The sequence below is a fragment of the Molossus molossus genome, unplaced genomic scaffold (assembly GCF_014108415.1).
Source record: "Molossus molossus isolate mMolMol1 unplaced genomic scaffold, mMolMol1.p scaffold_m16_p_20, whole genome shotgun sequence".
Classification (NCBI taxonomy): Eukaryota; Metazoa; Chordata; class Mammalia; order Chiroptera; family Molossidae; genus Molossus; species Molossus molossus.
The window spans coordinates 44,641,431-44,658,045 of record NW_023425356.1 but is presented as its reverse complement, the minus strand read 5'-3'; the positions used below and the strand labels follow the sequence as shown (position 1 = coordinate 44,658,045).

At 35.4% G+C, this 16,615-nt stretch overlaps 1 protein-coding gene across 10 annotated transcripts in view; it reads left to right on the top strand.

Annotated features, from left to right (window-relative positions):
• Nucleotides 1-16,615, top strand: part of CEP350 (centrosomal protein 350) — a 98,689-nt gene that overhangs the window by 49,117 nt on the left and 32,957 nt on the right. For all 10 annotated transcript variants that reach the window (XM_036271874.1, XM_036271877.1, XM_036271876.1 and 7 more), the window contains 5 exons: nucleotides 9-205; nucleotides 821-1,002; nucleotides 1,695-1,782; nucleotides 6,646-6,792; nucleotides 9,835-9,992. In XM_036271874.1, the coding sequence (XP_036127767.1) occupies nucleotides 9-205; nucleotides 821-1,002; nucleotides 1,695-1,782; nucleotides 6,646-6,792; nucleotides 9,835-9,992 (772 nt within the window). The remainder of the gene's footprint in view (nucleotides 1-8; nucleotides 206-820; nucleotides 1,003-1,694; nucleotides 1,783-6,645; nucleotides 6,793-9,834; nucleotides 9,993-16,615) is intronic.

Genomic DNA, 16,615 nt, shown 5'->3' with positions numbered 1-16,615 from the left:
TCTTTTAGATTCAGCTTCTATTGCAACAGAATATTCCCTGAAATTTGATGAATCCATGACAGAAGATGAAATAGAAGAAAAATCATTTCGATCTTTATTACCTTCTGAGAGTCATCGCAGATTTAACATGGAAAAGAAAAGAGGCCATCATGATGACTCTGATGAAGAAACTTCCCCAGAAAAGACTACGTTATCTTCTGCCAAGGTGGGTTTCAGTTTACCTATAGAGACGTCATAAGTGGTTGTGATGTGTTTCCTCAAAGTTGTGAGATCACATTTTATACTTGAACTCAGTTGTCAGCTACCAAAGTGATTTCCTAAGATACCAATTTTATGTTATACTTTTGTTATAAAATATGGTTTTGCCTTCCTTACAGAGTAGAATACAAACTTATTTGTTAAGGCCTTTAAGGATCTGAGCCAAAGTTACTCTGTAGCTTTTTTATTTGCTTCACCCCTAAAGAACCTTATTCTATTTTAAAATTTATATTTATATTATTAAAGTGTAAGCCTTTTCAATAACAGGGACAAATTCTTACCTTGTTTTATATCCCCAGGACAGTACTAGCCACAGTGGTTGTTTGTTAAAATTTTAATCGCTGAATAAATTAGCAGATGAATGTTACTCCCTCTCGTGCCTTTTTTGAAGAATATTTTCTACATGATTGGCAATATTTTTAATTTATTTAATTTACTTTTATTTCTATATATTTTTATAAGTGCATACCTCTTTTTTTCCCTGCACACCTTTTTTAATGAAGTTAATTATGTTCTAAAAGGTTTAGATGATGATAAACTCAAAATAAACTCTCTATATTAGCTGAGCATGCCATTCTCAGGAGGACAAGATAGCTTTTCTAAGTTTACTATGGAGATGGTTCGACAGTATATGAAAGAAGAGGAAATGAGGGCAGCTCACCAATCTTCACTCCTGCGTCTCCGTGAAAAAGCCTTGAAGGAGAAAACTAAGGCTGAATTAGCCTGGCTAGAGCATCAGAAAAAGTAAGTTTCAGTGAACATAGTTTTCACTTTTTAATTTCTTCTTTGATTGAAAGGAAATGCTTTGTTTTTAAAGATGTTTTTATTTCCTCATTTAATTTGATTTTATCAACCCAGTTTCACAAACTAGAAATATGTCCATTGTCCCTTTTTTGAAAAATATGTTTTTATTGATTCTTAGAGAGAGAGAGGAAGAGAGAGGGAGGGAGAGAAAGAAACATCGATGTGAGAGAAACATCGATCAGCTGCCTCCTGTACATACTCCGACCAGGGATTGAGCCTGCAACCTGGGCATGTATACCCTGACTGGGAATCGAACCAGCAACCTTTTGGTACTTGGGATGAGATTCAGCCAACTGAGTCATACCGGCCAGGGGTGTGGCTACCATCCTTGAATCATGTTACTTTCACTCATGTGACTTTTTCTTTGCATTTCTGTTATCACTTAAGTGACTCTTATGTTGTTATTTTATGTTTAATTCCCTTATTATATTGTAAATTTCTCAAAGCTGTTTTCTCTTTAAAGAACACAGTCTAGTTTTTTCATACATTACATATGCAGTAAAATAATTGTTGGAATAGGAATTGTTGCACGCAGCAACTGTTTTCCTCATTTGGTTTAGAGACTTTAGTGGTTGAAATTATTGACATTAGCAATTTAATCTAATCTTTATCTTTATGGGAAATATTTGCAGACATCTACGAGACAAAGGAGAAGATGATAAAATGCCTCCACTTCGGAAGAAACAGCGTGGTTTGCTCTTGAGGTTGCAGCAAGAGAAGGTATGTTAGGAAAAAGACTCCTTTAAGAGAACCTGTCATAAGGCAAGTTAGATTGTGGATTCTGCTGTTTTGCCTGATCTCTTTTTTTATTATTACCTTAAATGAGATTTAATTGATATTTACCACTGTTTATGCCTATACCACTATAATTATAGGAGTTGCTTGGTAGTCTGCTATATTTCTCCAAATTAGGATTGCGTGTCACTGATAACTTAATACAGTATAGCAGTGATTTCAACCTGTATGCTGCAAGAATTAAAAATTTTTTTTTTCCTTTATTGAGTTTTTTAGAGAGAATGATAGAAACATCAGTGAGAGAGAGCATTGATTGGCTGCCTCCTGCATGCCCCTCTCTGGGGATCGGGTCCACAACCTGGGCATGTGTCCTGACCAGGAATTGAACCAGTGACCTCTTGGTGCAAGAATTTTTAAAACATCCACTATCTGATTATTTAGTCAGGGGCACTGACCTCTTTTCCCTCAGATTGTCAAATAAAAATATGACAACAGCCAACACAACAATAGCCATCCAGTGTAAATGAATCAAAATTATACCTATTTTTTGTAAGATCAGCAAAAAATATACTTTTTGGTGTGTCGTAGAATTTTAGTAATTAGTTTACATGTGCTGTGAGATGAAAAAGGTTGAAAATCACTGCAATATAGTTGGACTTTCTGCCTTCATTTAGTATATAAAATAAAATAGTCCTTGAAGTGCATATTTTTAAAAATTAAGATATTTGTAAGAGTCTATTTAGATTAATTTTTTTAGTCACTGTTTTTTCAAATAGATTTTCAAGACATATTAATTACAAATTGACAGATATTTTGACTTAGTGAACTCAGAAAGACCTGGAATTTTAATCCTGGTAGCATGGTGTTGTAGTAGTTAAAAATTCAGCTCTAAAGTCAGATTTCCTGAGTTAAAATCCAAAGTCTACCAATATTAGTTTCATAGCATTGGACAAGGTACTTAACTTCTCTGTGCCTCAGTTTTCTCATCAGTAAACTGAGGATAACAACGATAACATACTCTGCATGCTTGCTGGGAGGAATACATGGATTAATACATATAACAAACGTAGAGCAGCCCTTGATGCAATGGCAAGTGCTCAGTGAATGTCAGTTGGTGTTATTTGAATTCTAGCTTTGTCACTTGCGATTGTGTAATCATAGTCAAATTTAGGAACTCTTTTCAACTTTATTTTCTTATCTGTAGGAGTAAGATAATATATACTTCATATATTGGTTGTGAGGACTAAATGAGGTAACATATGTAAATGTGTTTCATATACTGCTCAGTATGAAATTGATAGATTATAGTTTTCTTTTTCCTTATTGACCTGTTGCCAGTTACTACTACTTTGTTACTGAACTTAATTATTTAAGTTGTTTATTGAGTTGCTACTTAAATAGCCTTTTCTTTTTCTTAAGTTTACCCTAGGAAACATTGCTGATCATATGAACTTGAAAAAATTCTGAACTTTGTTGTTGTTGTTTTTTTAAAAACTTGTATGTTTTTAATCCAGAAAAATTGGGTTTAAATAACTTTAAATTTTTTCATAGTTAAAATAAGTAAATAACTTCTTACAACATTATAGTAGTTTTCTGTTTGTAAAATAGAATAAAGCTAAATTTACATATATTTTCTCTCAATCTGTGGGGTTGTGTTTTCAATAGTGTGCTTTAAAGTACAGTGTTTAATTTTGATGAATCTGATATATTATTGCATGCCTGCTGATAGCACATTTAGTTTTTGTTAATTTGAAAATGTATTTATTTCGTCTTCATTTCTGAAGGATATTTTTATTGGGTATAGAATTATTTTCAGCATTTTCATTTTCCATTGTCTACTGCTTTTCATTGTTTTTGTGGAGCAGTCAGTTTTCTTACTGTTTGAAGGCTGCTTTTAAGAGTTTTGCTATTATGTGCCTAGGTGTCTTTTGTATTTATACTATTTAGGGTTTGCTGAGCTTCTTGAATCTTTTGTTTGTTGTGTTTCATCAGGTTTTGAAAACGGTCTCTTCATTGTGCTATTTCTGCCCTATCCTCACCCTCCCTTCAGAGGCTCAAAGTAGACATTTGTTAGATCTTTTGACCATTTACCACATCTCTGTTCTATTCTGTTTTGTTTACATATCATTCTTTAAAATAAGGGTGGGGAACATCTAGCCCATGGGTCATGTAAGGTCTGTGAAATCAGTAGCAGCTAATGTCACATGTCTCATCAAATTAGCCTGACCTAATATAACAGGCTAAATTTTAAGTTGCTAATTTTGTATGGCCTGTGAATGATGTTATAAATATTCATATGGCCTTTGGCAGAAAAAAGGTTCCCAACCGCTGCTTTAAAATAATTAAAAAAAAAACACGGTGCTTCAATTTGAAGAGTTTTTATTGACCAGTCTTCGAATTCATTAGTTATTCGTTCTACACTGCTGTGTGTACTGTTAAATCCATTTAATAACTTCTTAACTGCAGCTCCAGAGAAACTCTTATATGTGTCCAAAGAGACAAAAAAAAATCTAAGGATTTTCATTGTAGCATTGTTTGTAATAGTAGACAACAATCTTATCCAACCATAGGGATAATGGGATAAGTGAAATAGGTGTAAATCAATAGAGTGATATCAAAAGCAATGTCTAGTAAATAAAACAAGATTGAAAGTATGATATTATTTATAAAATTTAAAAATATGTAACCAAACAGTATAGATTTTGCAGCTAAGTACAACTATTTGTGGAAGAATTTAAAAAGAACATGCTGGAAGGATATGGCCATAAGAGTGGTTACCTCTAGGGGGTTCGGGTAGGGGATTGCAAACTGGTTTTATCTGTATTGTTTAATTTCTTTTTTTTTATCCTCACCGAGGACACTTTTCCATTTTTTGTTCAGGTAGAGTGGGAGGGAGAGAGAGGAACAGAGAGAGAGAGAGAAACATCGATGTGAAAGGGACACATTGAGTGGCTGCCACCTGCACGACCAACCAGGGCCGGGGACAATGTATTGTTTAATTTTTTTATGAAATTAAAGACAAGGAGAAAATATGACAGACTACTAAAAATTGTTAATTTGGGATTTTTGGAAATTAGTTGCTTATTGTGAACTATTCTGCATTTTTAGATAGTTTTAAAATATCTCAAACATTATTGCAAGAAATTATAAGTTAAATTATTAATGTCTTTTTTAAAAATATGTTTTTATTGATTTTTTTTTTTTTTAGAGAGAGAAGAAGGGAAAAAGAGATAGAAACATCGATGTGAGAGAGAAACACCGATTGGCTGACTCCTGCATGCCCCCTACTGGGGATTGAGCCCTAAACCTGGGCATGTGCCCTGACTGGGAATTGAACTGGTATCTCTTAGTCCATGAGACGAAGCTCAGTCCACTGAGCCACACCAGCAAGGGTTGTTAATATCTTTATTACATTTATTATTTTTGACAAGAAAAGATATGAAAACATTTATTTTAAAAAGTCTCTGTTACATTTTAACATTTATTGATAGCGAAATGTATTATCTTTTGCCACTTAATTTGCAACAGAGATGTTAATAATATCCTTTGTAGAACGAGTTTGGTTCAGTATAGTCTTAAATGTTTCTGGTGGCATTTTAAGGGGAGACAGTTCTGTTTTGAAAGCAATTTTCAAAACTATTTTAAACCCAGCCGGTATTCCTCAGTGGTTGAACATCGATCCATGCACCAAGAGGTTGCCGGTTTGATTCCTGGTCAGGGCACATGCCCATGTTGTGGGCCAGATTCCCAGTGTGGGGCATGCAGAAGGTGGCCAGTCGATTGTTCTCTCTCTTTGATGTTTCTATCTCTCCCTCTCTCTCTAAAAAATCAATAAAGAAAAAAAATTAAAAACTATTTTAAGGGCCATAAAATGTCCTAATTTTTTTTAATCTCTGTGAAACAATTATAGACATTAAAGCATTGTTGGTGATGGTAAAAGTTTTAAGGGATTTAAGAGATTAACAATAGAATAATGCTTATATTAATGAGTTTAGCTGTGGAAAAAAGTGAAGGGTATATTAAGTTTGTTTATTTATTTATTTATTTAATTTAATTTAATTTTTTTATCCTCACCCGAGGACATTTTTTTGTTCAGGTAGAGTGGGAGGGAGAGAGAGGAAGAGAGAGAGAGAGAGAGAGAGAGAGAGAGAGAAACATCGATGTGAAAGGGACACATCGAGTGGCTGCCACCCGCACGACCGACCAGGGCCGGGGACAAACTGCAACCGAGGTACATGCCCTTAGCGGGTCTCTCGGGACCGCAGGCTGATGCTCTAACCGCTGAGCCAAACCGGCCAGGGCAAGGGTATATTATGTTTAAAAAGGGCATATGAAATTATCAGTCTGTTATTACAATTATTTAAATTAAGGGATTGTGTTAAATTTTTTTACATAGATGGAGTTATGTGACTTGTTTTTCCTCTTTCTTTTTTTTTTTTTTTTTTTATCCTCACCCGAGGACATTTTTCGATATTTTGTTCAGATAGAGTGAGAGGGAGAGAGAGAGAGAAACATCGACGTGAAAGCGACACATCGAGTGGTTGCCACCCACACGACCCAACCAGGGCTGGGGACAAACTGCAACCAAGGTACGTGCCCTTAGCGGGAACCGAACCTGGGTCTCTCCAAACCGCACGCCGACGCTCTAACCGCTGAACCAAACCGGCCAGGGCTTGTTTTTCCTCTTTCAATACTTACAAAGTTTTCAGTGTTATCACTTTTATCTTGAAATAGTGTATATATTTGTTTACTTTTGTTATATGTGATGATTGGATTTTCCTTTTAATGTATTACTTTGGACCTTTCTCTTCTAAATCTCAGTAATTTTCCTAACTTTTTAAACCTTAGGCAGAAATTAAACGTCTTCAAGAAGCCAATAAAGCAGCTCGGAAGGAAAGACAGCTGATTCTTAAACAGCAGGAGGAGATAGAAAGGATCCGACAGACTACCATAAAACTTCAGGAGAAGTTAAAGTCTGCAGGGGAGAATAAATTGGTACATTACATGAAATTATTATTTGTTTTGACCTCATGCTGCTTGCTAATATCTAATTTTCTGATATGATGGGTATGCTCATTCTGACACTGTAATACATGATGAATGAGGGTAAAGTATTATGTGTGTGCCTTTATGTACAGTGACAGTATTTTGTTGTTGTTGTTGTTAATCCTCACCCGAGGATATTTTTCCATTGATAATCCTCACATGAGGATATCTTTCCATTGATTTTCAGAGGGAATGGGAGGGAGGGAGAGAGAGAGAAACATCAGTGTGAAAGAGACGCATTGATTGGTTGCCTTTCACATGAATCGTGCATTGAACCTGCAGCCTAGATTGGTACATGGGCCAATGCTCTAACCGCTGAGCCAAACCAGCCAAGGTGACGGTATTTTTTTTTTTTTTATTACTATGGAATATTCAAGGTTTGAAAGGGACACGTGGCTCATATATTAGTTTATAAATGTTTTCTATTTATAAACTCAGTTGGGACAGAGAACCTATTCCGATCAATCCAGATACATTCCTTAGAATTAAAGAGAGAGACTATTTTTGTTCTTTATGATGCTGATTTCAGCTATCCAATGTTAATGATACACGATTTAAAGGAGATACTCAGACAAAAATAAAATTTGATACTGTAAAGTGTCAATATAAGATATTATGAAGTGTCAATATAACTAGTATTGGAAAACCCAGACTGTTTGGCAGTGTGGTTAAATTACTCTCTAATATTCTCTGCTTTGAATTTTTTTTTTTCTTTATTGATTTTGAGAGAGAGAGGAAGGGAGAGGGAGAGACAGACAGAAAGATTGATGAGAGAGAACATTGATTGGCCGCCTCCTGCATGTCCCCAACTGGGGATTGGGCCCACAACCTGGGGATTTGTCCTGACAGGGAATCGAACTGGTGACTTCTTGGTGCATGGGTTGACGATCAACCACTGAGCCACACCGGCCAGGCTCAAATCAAATGCTTTTGATTTTTATTTATTTTTTAATCCTCACCCGAGGATTTTTTTTTTTTTTTCTTATTTATTTTCACGTAGAGTGGGAGGGAAGGAGAGAGAGAAAAACATAGACTTGGGAGAGACACATTGACTGGTTTCCTCCCACCCGAACCTGACCAGGGCCAGGGATAAACTGCAACCAAAGTACGTGCCCTTGACCGGAATTGAACCCGGGACTCTGGTCCACAGGCAGATGCTCTAACAGCTGAGCAAAACCGGCCTGGGCTCTGCTTTGATTTTTAAAATACACTTTGAATTTTGAAACAATCTCAAATTTATACAAAATTTTAAACACAGTATAAAGAACTCTTTTTTTGAGCTGAGAGTATGTTGCTTACAATTAACATTGATATATTACTACCATTTAATTTGTAGACCTCATTCAGGTTTCTCCAATTTTCACAATAATGTTCTTTACATCAAAACCTAAGTTCAAAACCACATTTAGTTTTCATGTCTCTTTAGTTGCCTTTAGTCTGGAAAAGTTCCTTGACTCTCAACCTTGACACTTTGTAAGATTACATGCCAGGTATTTCGTAGAATGCCCTCCAACTTGGGTTTGTCTGGTTTTTTCTCCTAATTAGATTCAGGTTGTGCATCTTTGGCAGTAATATCACATAAGTGATGCTGTGTTCTCCTCATTGCATTTGATCCTGTAGCACCTGCTTGACTTAACCATTAATGATGATGTTGACTTGATTAAGGTAGCATCTACCAGACTTCACTGTAAAGTTATTCTCTTTCCCTTTGTAATTAATATGTACTTTACATGGAGGTATTTTGAGACTACACAAATTCCTATTCTTTGTCAAACTTTAATTCTTTTATTTTTATCATTGTGGACTCATGGATTCCCATTTTACTGAGCATTACAATTTGTCTATCATTTGTTTTGATGTTCACGTGGACATCCTCATTGCCCCACTTGGGCTCCGACTCCCCTGTCCTGCACTAATTAGGTGCTCCTCATCACCCTCAGGTTGGGACACCTCATTCTTAGTCCCTTTGTCTTTCTCCACCTTGTTCTGTTCCATCTAATGATTTTAGGACTGACTTATTCATGAACGGGGAAGGGAAGGACAAGGCCTCTGCTTCATTATATTGTTCACAAAATAAAACAGTCAAGATTGTTCCTGCCCATCTTCTTGAAAAGTTGAGAGAATAAATAATTATTTGTAGCAAAGTCTTATTAAGTAGTTAAAGTTTTACTTTTGTTTATCAGAGATAATATATTGATTAAACCAATGGTTCCTAAATGTTTTTATTATGAACTTTTTATTTTGTAAAAACATTGTTTTCTGTAAGAAATATTTAAAGAAAAAAGATCCATTTGTCAGTATGATTAAAATAAGTTAGTGTTCCCTTCATTCTTTGTGTCTATACATATGTTTTATATACTTATAATGTCTATCATTTTATATTCCCTCTGAGGAGTTCAATTTTTAAAAATTAGAGAGGACATTTAGATACCAGATTAGTAGCAGCAGAAATTTTTTTATTTTTATTACATTTCTTTTTTTCTTTTTCTTTTTAATCCTCGCTCAAGGATATTTTTCCATTGATTTTTAGAGAGAGTGGAAGAAGGAATGGACCGGGGAAGAGAGAGAGAGAGAGAGAGGGAGAGAAACATCCATTGCTTCCTGCCTATGCCCTAACTGGGGCAGGGGATCAAACCTATAACCCAGGTACCTGCCCTTGACCTGTAATCAAACCCAAGACTTTCTGGTGCATAAGCTCACTCCAACCACTGAACCATGCCAGCTAGGGCTTTTTGATTTATTTTTACATCTTAAAAAATACTATACTTTGTGATTATATATAAATATATGTAAAATATACATAACGTAAAATGTATAACTTAGCCAGTTTTAAATGTGATACAATTTTGTCCTTTAAGTAATACCATAATTTCATCTATTTTACAAATACTATTTTGAAGATAAACTTATTTTAAGATGACAGTGTTTATGATCACTTTGAGATTTTGAATTACAGTAAAAGTGTAATACTTTACCCCCCTTTCTTTGTAGGACTCTCATAGTGATGATGATACAAAGGATAATAAGGCAGTCAGTCCTGGTCCAACTGACTTGGAGACCCGCAGTCCTTCCCCCATTTCCATCTCTAGTAGTGAAACTAGCAGCATTATGCAGAAACTGAAGAAAATGAGAAGCCGCATGGATGAAAAGTAATTCATTTTTATAAATATCTCCTGTTTATTTTGAAAGTAGTAGCAACAAATAATATTTTTAATGTACTTCATTAGATTGGCTTGGTATAACAGTATTTTGTGGATTCAGTAGCATTTTAGCAGAATGATTAAGTCAGTCTAGAAGTCAATTAACTATAGATCTGGTTTCTTACTTTAAGCATCAAGGTAGTATTTGCACATACACCCATGACAATGTTTTTTCCTTTATTTTACCAAAAGTTATGTTTAAGTGTGAAATTTGTACCTTCGCTGATATCTGAGGACAGGTCTACTGACTTTGGGGGAGCAATTAATTAAGGAATGTCCTGAGATCTCATCCTGTGGCTCTCTGACAGCTCTCAGGCTTATTCAAATGGAAGAGTGAAATTTAACCTTATGAGTAGGTGTGGATTGCTCAGTTGAATCCACAAAGACTCAAAGTCTCCTGGGATGTTGAATAATTTGGCACTCTACCATTCTTTCTTTTTTAATTATTTTTTCTTTATTGCTTTTAAAGAGAGAGGAAGGGAGAGGGAGAGATAGAAACATTGATGAGAGAGAACATCAATTGGCCGCCTCCTTCATGCTCCCCACTGGGGATTTGGCCTGGGCATGTACCCTGACCAGGAATTGAACTGGCAACCTCTTGGTGCATGGGTCAATGCTCAACCACTGAGCCACACCGACCGGGTTCTACCATTCTTTTAAACATTTCTAAGTATTAGTTTTTAAAGGCTCTTTTAAAGAAAGCTGCTTCTACTTAAATGTAGCTAGCTCAGTTGTATGTTAGCTTTGACCATATAAAAGGACATTTATGTGAGAGTTTACTCTATTGGATGTATATTTAATTAAATATGCTTGTAAATTAGTTACTTGTGAACCCTCTCTTTGACTATATAACCTCTACCTTCTTTAAATATGGAAGAGACTCATTCCAAATTTTTGTGGATTGTCATTTCACTTTAAGTTAGCAATTTGAACCACAGATTGAACTTGTTGTATCTTGATATCCTTTGGCAGTGTGCCACCCATCACTAAATTTAATAATGCTCTGTATTCATAAATATGCTCTATATTCAAAATAATGCTTTATATTTATTAAATCAATCTATGATTTAATTAATTTCTGAACAGCCAAGTAGCTGTAAGTCAAATCTTATTTACTATGGGTGCAGTGTTATACATTGGCATTTCATTGCTTAATTGAAATTATATTTCAAAAACGTAATATCGGCATTTCATAACTTAAAAATCCTAATTTGATTATAAAAATGAGTTTCAAAAATGAATATAGCCTGGCTGGTGTGGCTCAGTGGTTGAGCATCGACCCATGCATCAAGAGGCCGCCGGTTTGATTTCCGGTCAGGGCATATGCCCAGGTTGTGGGCCCAATCCGCAGTGTGGGGCATGCAGGAGGCAGCCAGTTGATGTTCTTTCTCATAGATGTTTCTCTCTCTCTGTCCCTTTCCATTCCTCTCTCTCTCAAATTAATAAAGACATTTTAAAAAATGTTTAAAAAAATGAATATACATTTAAAAAATAAAATATATAAGGGGTGAAACCAAATTATTCACCAATGTGTAAATATTCCTTTTGTATGATTTCCATCGCATAGACTAATTAAGGCTTTTTCAAACAGGAATTCATTGAAATTTAGAATAAAGATGTTTTCTTCCTTTCCTAATAAAATTTATCAATAGCCTGTTTAGATATGCATGCTCTGTTGCTCCAAGGATCTTTAATCTCAGAATAATCTCTCTCATAAATTTTCATAACTGATTTGACATTATATATCTGTCTGCAAATGTCTTTGAATGGTAAATGTTAGAGGAAAGACAGCTCATGGAGTAATGTCTTCATTGATCCCTTACTTGTCTATATCAGTAAGATCTTCATTGCTAGTCTCTATGAATGATAACCTAATAATTTTAATCACATCTGTAGAAGAAACGGCTAATTCTTACTTATCTGTGAGATTAGTCCATTTATGTGATGCTTATTTCAGATTTGGTTAAACTTTGACAAATTTAAGTTTGAATTTATTTATTCTGTTAATTATTTTTTCAGAATCCAAAATATTAAACCCCTTCCTTGGTCAACTACTGCAGTAAACTTCTGAGAATTTTTTCAGAGAGAATAGGCCTTGAAGCATTCATGACTCTTTTTTAATGACTTCTTGATTTGTTGTTTGAAGCGATGCAGTTGTGTTTGTGGGTAGGGATGGTGTAAGGACAGTGGTGGCAATGGAGTTAGCTTTAAGGTTTGGATGATGGTGCTAAAATTTGAGGATGAAGTGGACTATTTTTCAAAATTACCAGTGCATTAAAAAGGAATATTATTATGCATTAGTTTTTGATCTCCCGAACAAAGTAATGTGAAAACTAGTTTTAAAATACAGTTTAGCCCGCCCTGGCCGGTTTGGCTCAGCGGTTAGAGCGTTGGCCTGTGGTCTCAAGAGATCCGGGTTCGGTTCCCGCTAAGGACATGTATTTTGGTTGCAGTTTGTCCCTGGCCTTGGTTGGGTTGTGCAGGTGGCAGCCACTCGATGTGTCCCTTTTATGTTGGTATTTCTCTCTCTCTCTCTCTCCCCCTTCCACTCTATCTGAACAACAAAATGGAAAAATGTCCTCAGGTGAGAATAAAAAAAAAAATACAGTTTAGCCCTGACTGGTTTTGTGCAGTGGTTAGAACATCGGCCCTAGGACTGTAAGGGTCTGAGATTTGATTCCTTGTCAAGGGCACATAGCTGGGTTGTAGGTTTGATGCCCGGCCCCAGTCAGGGTTGTGCGGGAGGGCAACTAATCAATGTTTCACTCTCACATCAATGTCTGTCTCTCTCTCTCTCTCTCTCTCTCTCTCTCTCTCTCTCTCTCTCCCCCTCTCCCGCCCTTTCTCCCTCCCTCCCTCCCACTCTAAAAATCAATGGAAAAATATCCTCAGGTGAGAATTAACAACAACAATAACAAAATACAGTTCAGATCATCACAAACTTTAGAATTAGATCTCCTTCAATAGCTCATTAAATAGTCAATTTTGTAACAATAGACACCTAATAATAACAAAATCATTTGAGCTTTTGCTACTAGACATTATTATTTGTTCTGAAGGATATGAAAAGGAATCAAACATGAATCTTGCCCTCAAAGAGCTTATACTCTAGATGGGGAAAAAAACAAATATCAGGCTCCTTTAGAGAAGTACATATTAGTCCACTGCTACGAAAGTTAGAAGAGGAAGAAATGTTTAATATTTTTCAGAACCAAATGATTTTAGAACTGGAAGTTTCATTTAAAATTTAGACCCTAGCCCTACTGGTGTGGCTCAGTGGTTGAGCGTCGACCCATGCACCAAGAGGTCACTGGTTCAGTTCCTGGTCAGAGCAACATGCCCAGGTTGTGGGCCAAATCCCCAGGAGGGGGCATGCAGGAGGCGGCCAGTCAATGTTCTCTCTCATCGATGTTTGTCTCTCTCTTCCTCTCCCTCTAAAATCAATAAAGAAAATAACAGTAATAAATTTAGACCCTAAGTTTGCTCTTCCAAATTATATGATTTTATAATCTGTTTAAATAACCTACAGTTATATTAGCTTAGTGGGATGAAATAAAAAAGAGTTCTCATTTATGTCACATGGTCTAGCAGTTTGTTGTGGCGTTTAAAAAGTCTGAGTAGGTGCTTAAACGGAGAAAGGAAGATTCATAAAATGCTGGTACTAAATGGGCTCTTATGTAAGTTGTCTAGTATAGTCCCTTAGTTTTGCAGGAAGAAATCGATGCCATGGAGATTAAGTAATTGTCCCAGGTCACACACATGTCAAATGGCAGAGCTAGAACCGGAACCCTGGTCTCTGGACGTGAGCCAGCTAATGTTAAAATTGAGTTAAGTTGGCCTATCCGCTTTTAACCTCAGATTTTTTTTTTTAAACCAACATTGATGACTTAAAGTTATTTAAGCAGAAACTGACCCTTCTAAATAGTATTTATTGAAACTGGAAAAATGCCCATTGGCTGATTGCTGGAGTTGAATAGCTGCATAGCTCAAGTTGAGAGTGTGAAAGTGTGACTTTAAAAACGAATCAGTTACTCATGAATTTCTTAAGATTAAACATTATAGGAACATAATAATCTCCATACTGTATTAAATCTATTATACATATCATCCTAGTCCACTGTTCTGTTACCATCAGAGGTCTTGTTGGGGAGATGCCTTAACATTGACTATAAAGAGTATTAGTAGCATTTTCTTTCTTTCTTTTTTTTTTTTTATCCTCACCTGAGGACTTTTTTCCATTTTTTGTACAGATAGAGTGGGAGGGAGAGAGAGGAAGAGAGAGAGAGGGAAACATCGATGTGAAAGGGACACATTGAGTGGCTGCCACCCGCACGACCAACCAGGGCCGGGGACAAACTGCAACCGAGGTACGTGCCCTTAGCGGGAACTGAACCCGGGTCTCTCCAGACCGCAGGTGGACGCTCCAGCCGCTGAGCCAAACCGGCCAGGGCAGTAGCATTTTCTATTAGTAGGCATTTATGTCTTAATGATTCACAAATTTTATTTCTTGTGCAGCATCTTAAAGTATTGTTAACTCTAGTGTGAAGTACTGCTTCTTTTATTTCAACTTTAGTTTATTCAGCTTTTAAAGGATATTCTTTATTTCTAAAATGTACATATATTAAATATGGAACATATGTTCTGGAAAGAAGTTCTGACTTTAAGTTAAACTTCTTATACTATTTCTTAAACGATTGTATTTTCCTTTTTTATTAGCTTTCTTTTGCTGTTCATTTTGAACCTAGAGCTTTTGAATATGCTTAATCTTTACAAATGAAAAAAAAGATCTGTGTTTGTTTTAACAAAGAAAATGATCTTTTATAGGGTTGGACAAAAAAATTAAATTGTGTCAATTTATAGTTTATTTATATGTTTCAATATTCTACTTTTGTACTAGGTCATGTATGCATTTAGCAGTTATACACTTAAGAGGGTGGGTGAAATTTGAGTGTTATGAATAGGTTTTTTTTGGACCTTTTGCCAAGTACATGTTTTTTGCATAATATTTTGATAATTGGCATCAAAATAAGTTTATTATACGTTCATAAAGAATGGCAAGGAAAATTGCAGTGTCTTACTGAAATTTGACAAAATTGTTTGTCTTTGAACTTTGGTGCAGAAAATCAGGCAATCCAGATGTGTGTGTGTGTGTGTGTGTGTGTGTGTGTGTATGTATGAGTAAGTGAAGGGGAGGTGAAATAAGTTTTATGTGGGTAACAGACATTGAGATAGTCTGTTTTCTAAAGATATACGTGTAGGCAAGATTCTACATACTTTTTAAAATCCAAATGAGTGCTGGATTTATACCTAGATTTTCTCACTTCTGTGACATACTGATATTATTCCTTGCCCTTCCAAGGCAATAAATGTTGCCTTGATCTACAGGTTACTGTTGTGTGCATGTGAGCAGGAGCATGCTCTGTCAAAGAGAATTAACCTTTCCAAACTATCACTAGACTTAGTTATCCTTCCATGTATATAATGATCTATTTACTATTTCAAAAGAAGGGAAACTAGTGGGTTTTTGCTCCTTTTATAAATTTAACATGTAATTTTCTTACCTTTAACCTTGTGATTGAGCTGTCATCCACAGCATGATGTTTTTTATTGGTATTAGCTCAGTTTATTCTTAATTATGTGTCCTGGTATTTTATAGGATGGGTATTGTATTTCAATATTATTATTCAATTGGGCCTTTGTTAAATATAAAGCAAGATACCTCCACTAGGTCCTGTTAATAGCAGAAGTTTTATGTTATAGAAGTTAACAGTATATATTTACTATGAATTGGTTTTCTAAATTACATTATTATTTTAAAGTTGATTATGATGGTAAGGTTAAATAAGGCAGTGTGCTTTTTTTATTTAATATCAAGCTTAAAATATATGAAAAGGTACAGATATAAAAATCACTTGTTCAGGATTACATATGTATGTAGAATTGCTGATATATAGGTTCACAGCCATAATTATTGTACTCTATGCTAAAGCTGATGGGAAAATTTGTTTAGTTGCACAATGTACTTCTTCATTACTTTACTCACAAACAAGTAAATTTACCAGAAAGTATAGATGATGGTTAGGCAGCATGTGAGAAGAAAGGCATGTGTATTCAGAAATCATTGCTAAGATCTATAAAAAGTACATGTTTTATATGTCACACAGAGTATAACACTTGCTTTAACTGAGTAGCTTATAATGTTCTTCAGGAAACATATTAAAAGTTCTTCACTCAGCTCTTATACTTTCCCTTTCTCATTCTTTCTGCCTCTTGATCTCTTGGTTTTAAAATCTTCCTCCTTATTTTGTAGACACTGCTCTCCTGTTCACTACTTCTTCTCTGTCTTTACGTCTCATCACTGGGCCTCTCTCAGTGTCTGTTTTCCCAACCTTCATCCCAAATTCCAGCTGTATATCTACAACCAGTTGGTCAGGTAACTTTGCACCTTTTTCAGTGCACTCTTTGATAGAGCATGCTCTGTTCTTTCTGTTTGTTTTGTTTGCTTCTTTAAAAGATTTTTTTTTTTCCTAACAGCCCAGGGGCCTCTTGTCAAATGTCCCATATCTCCTTTT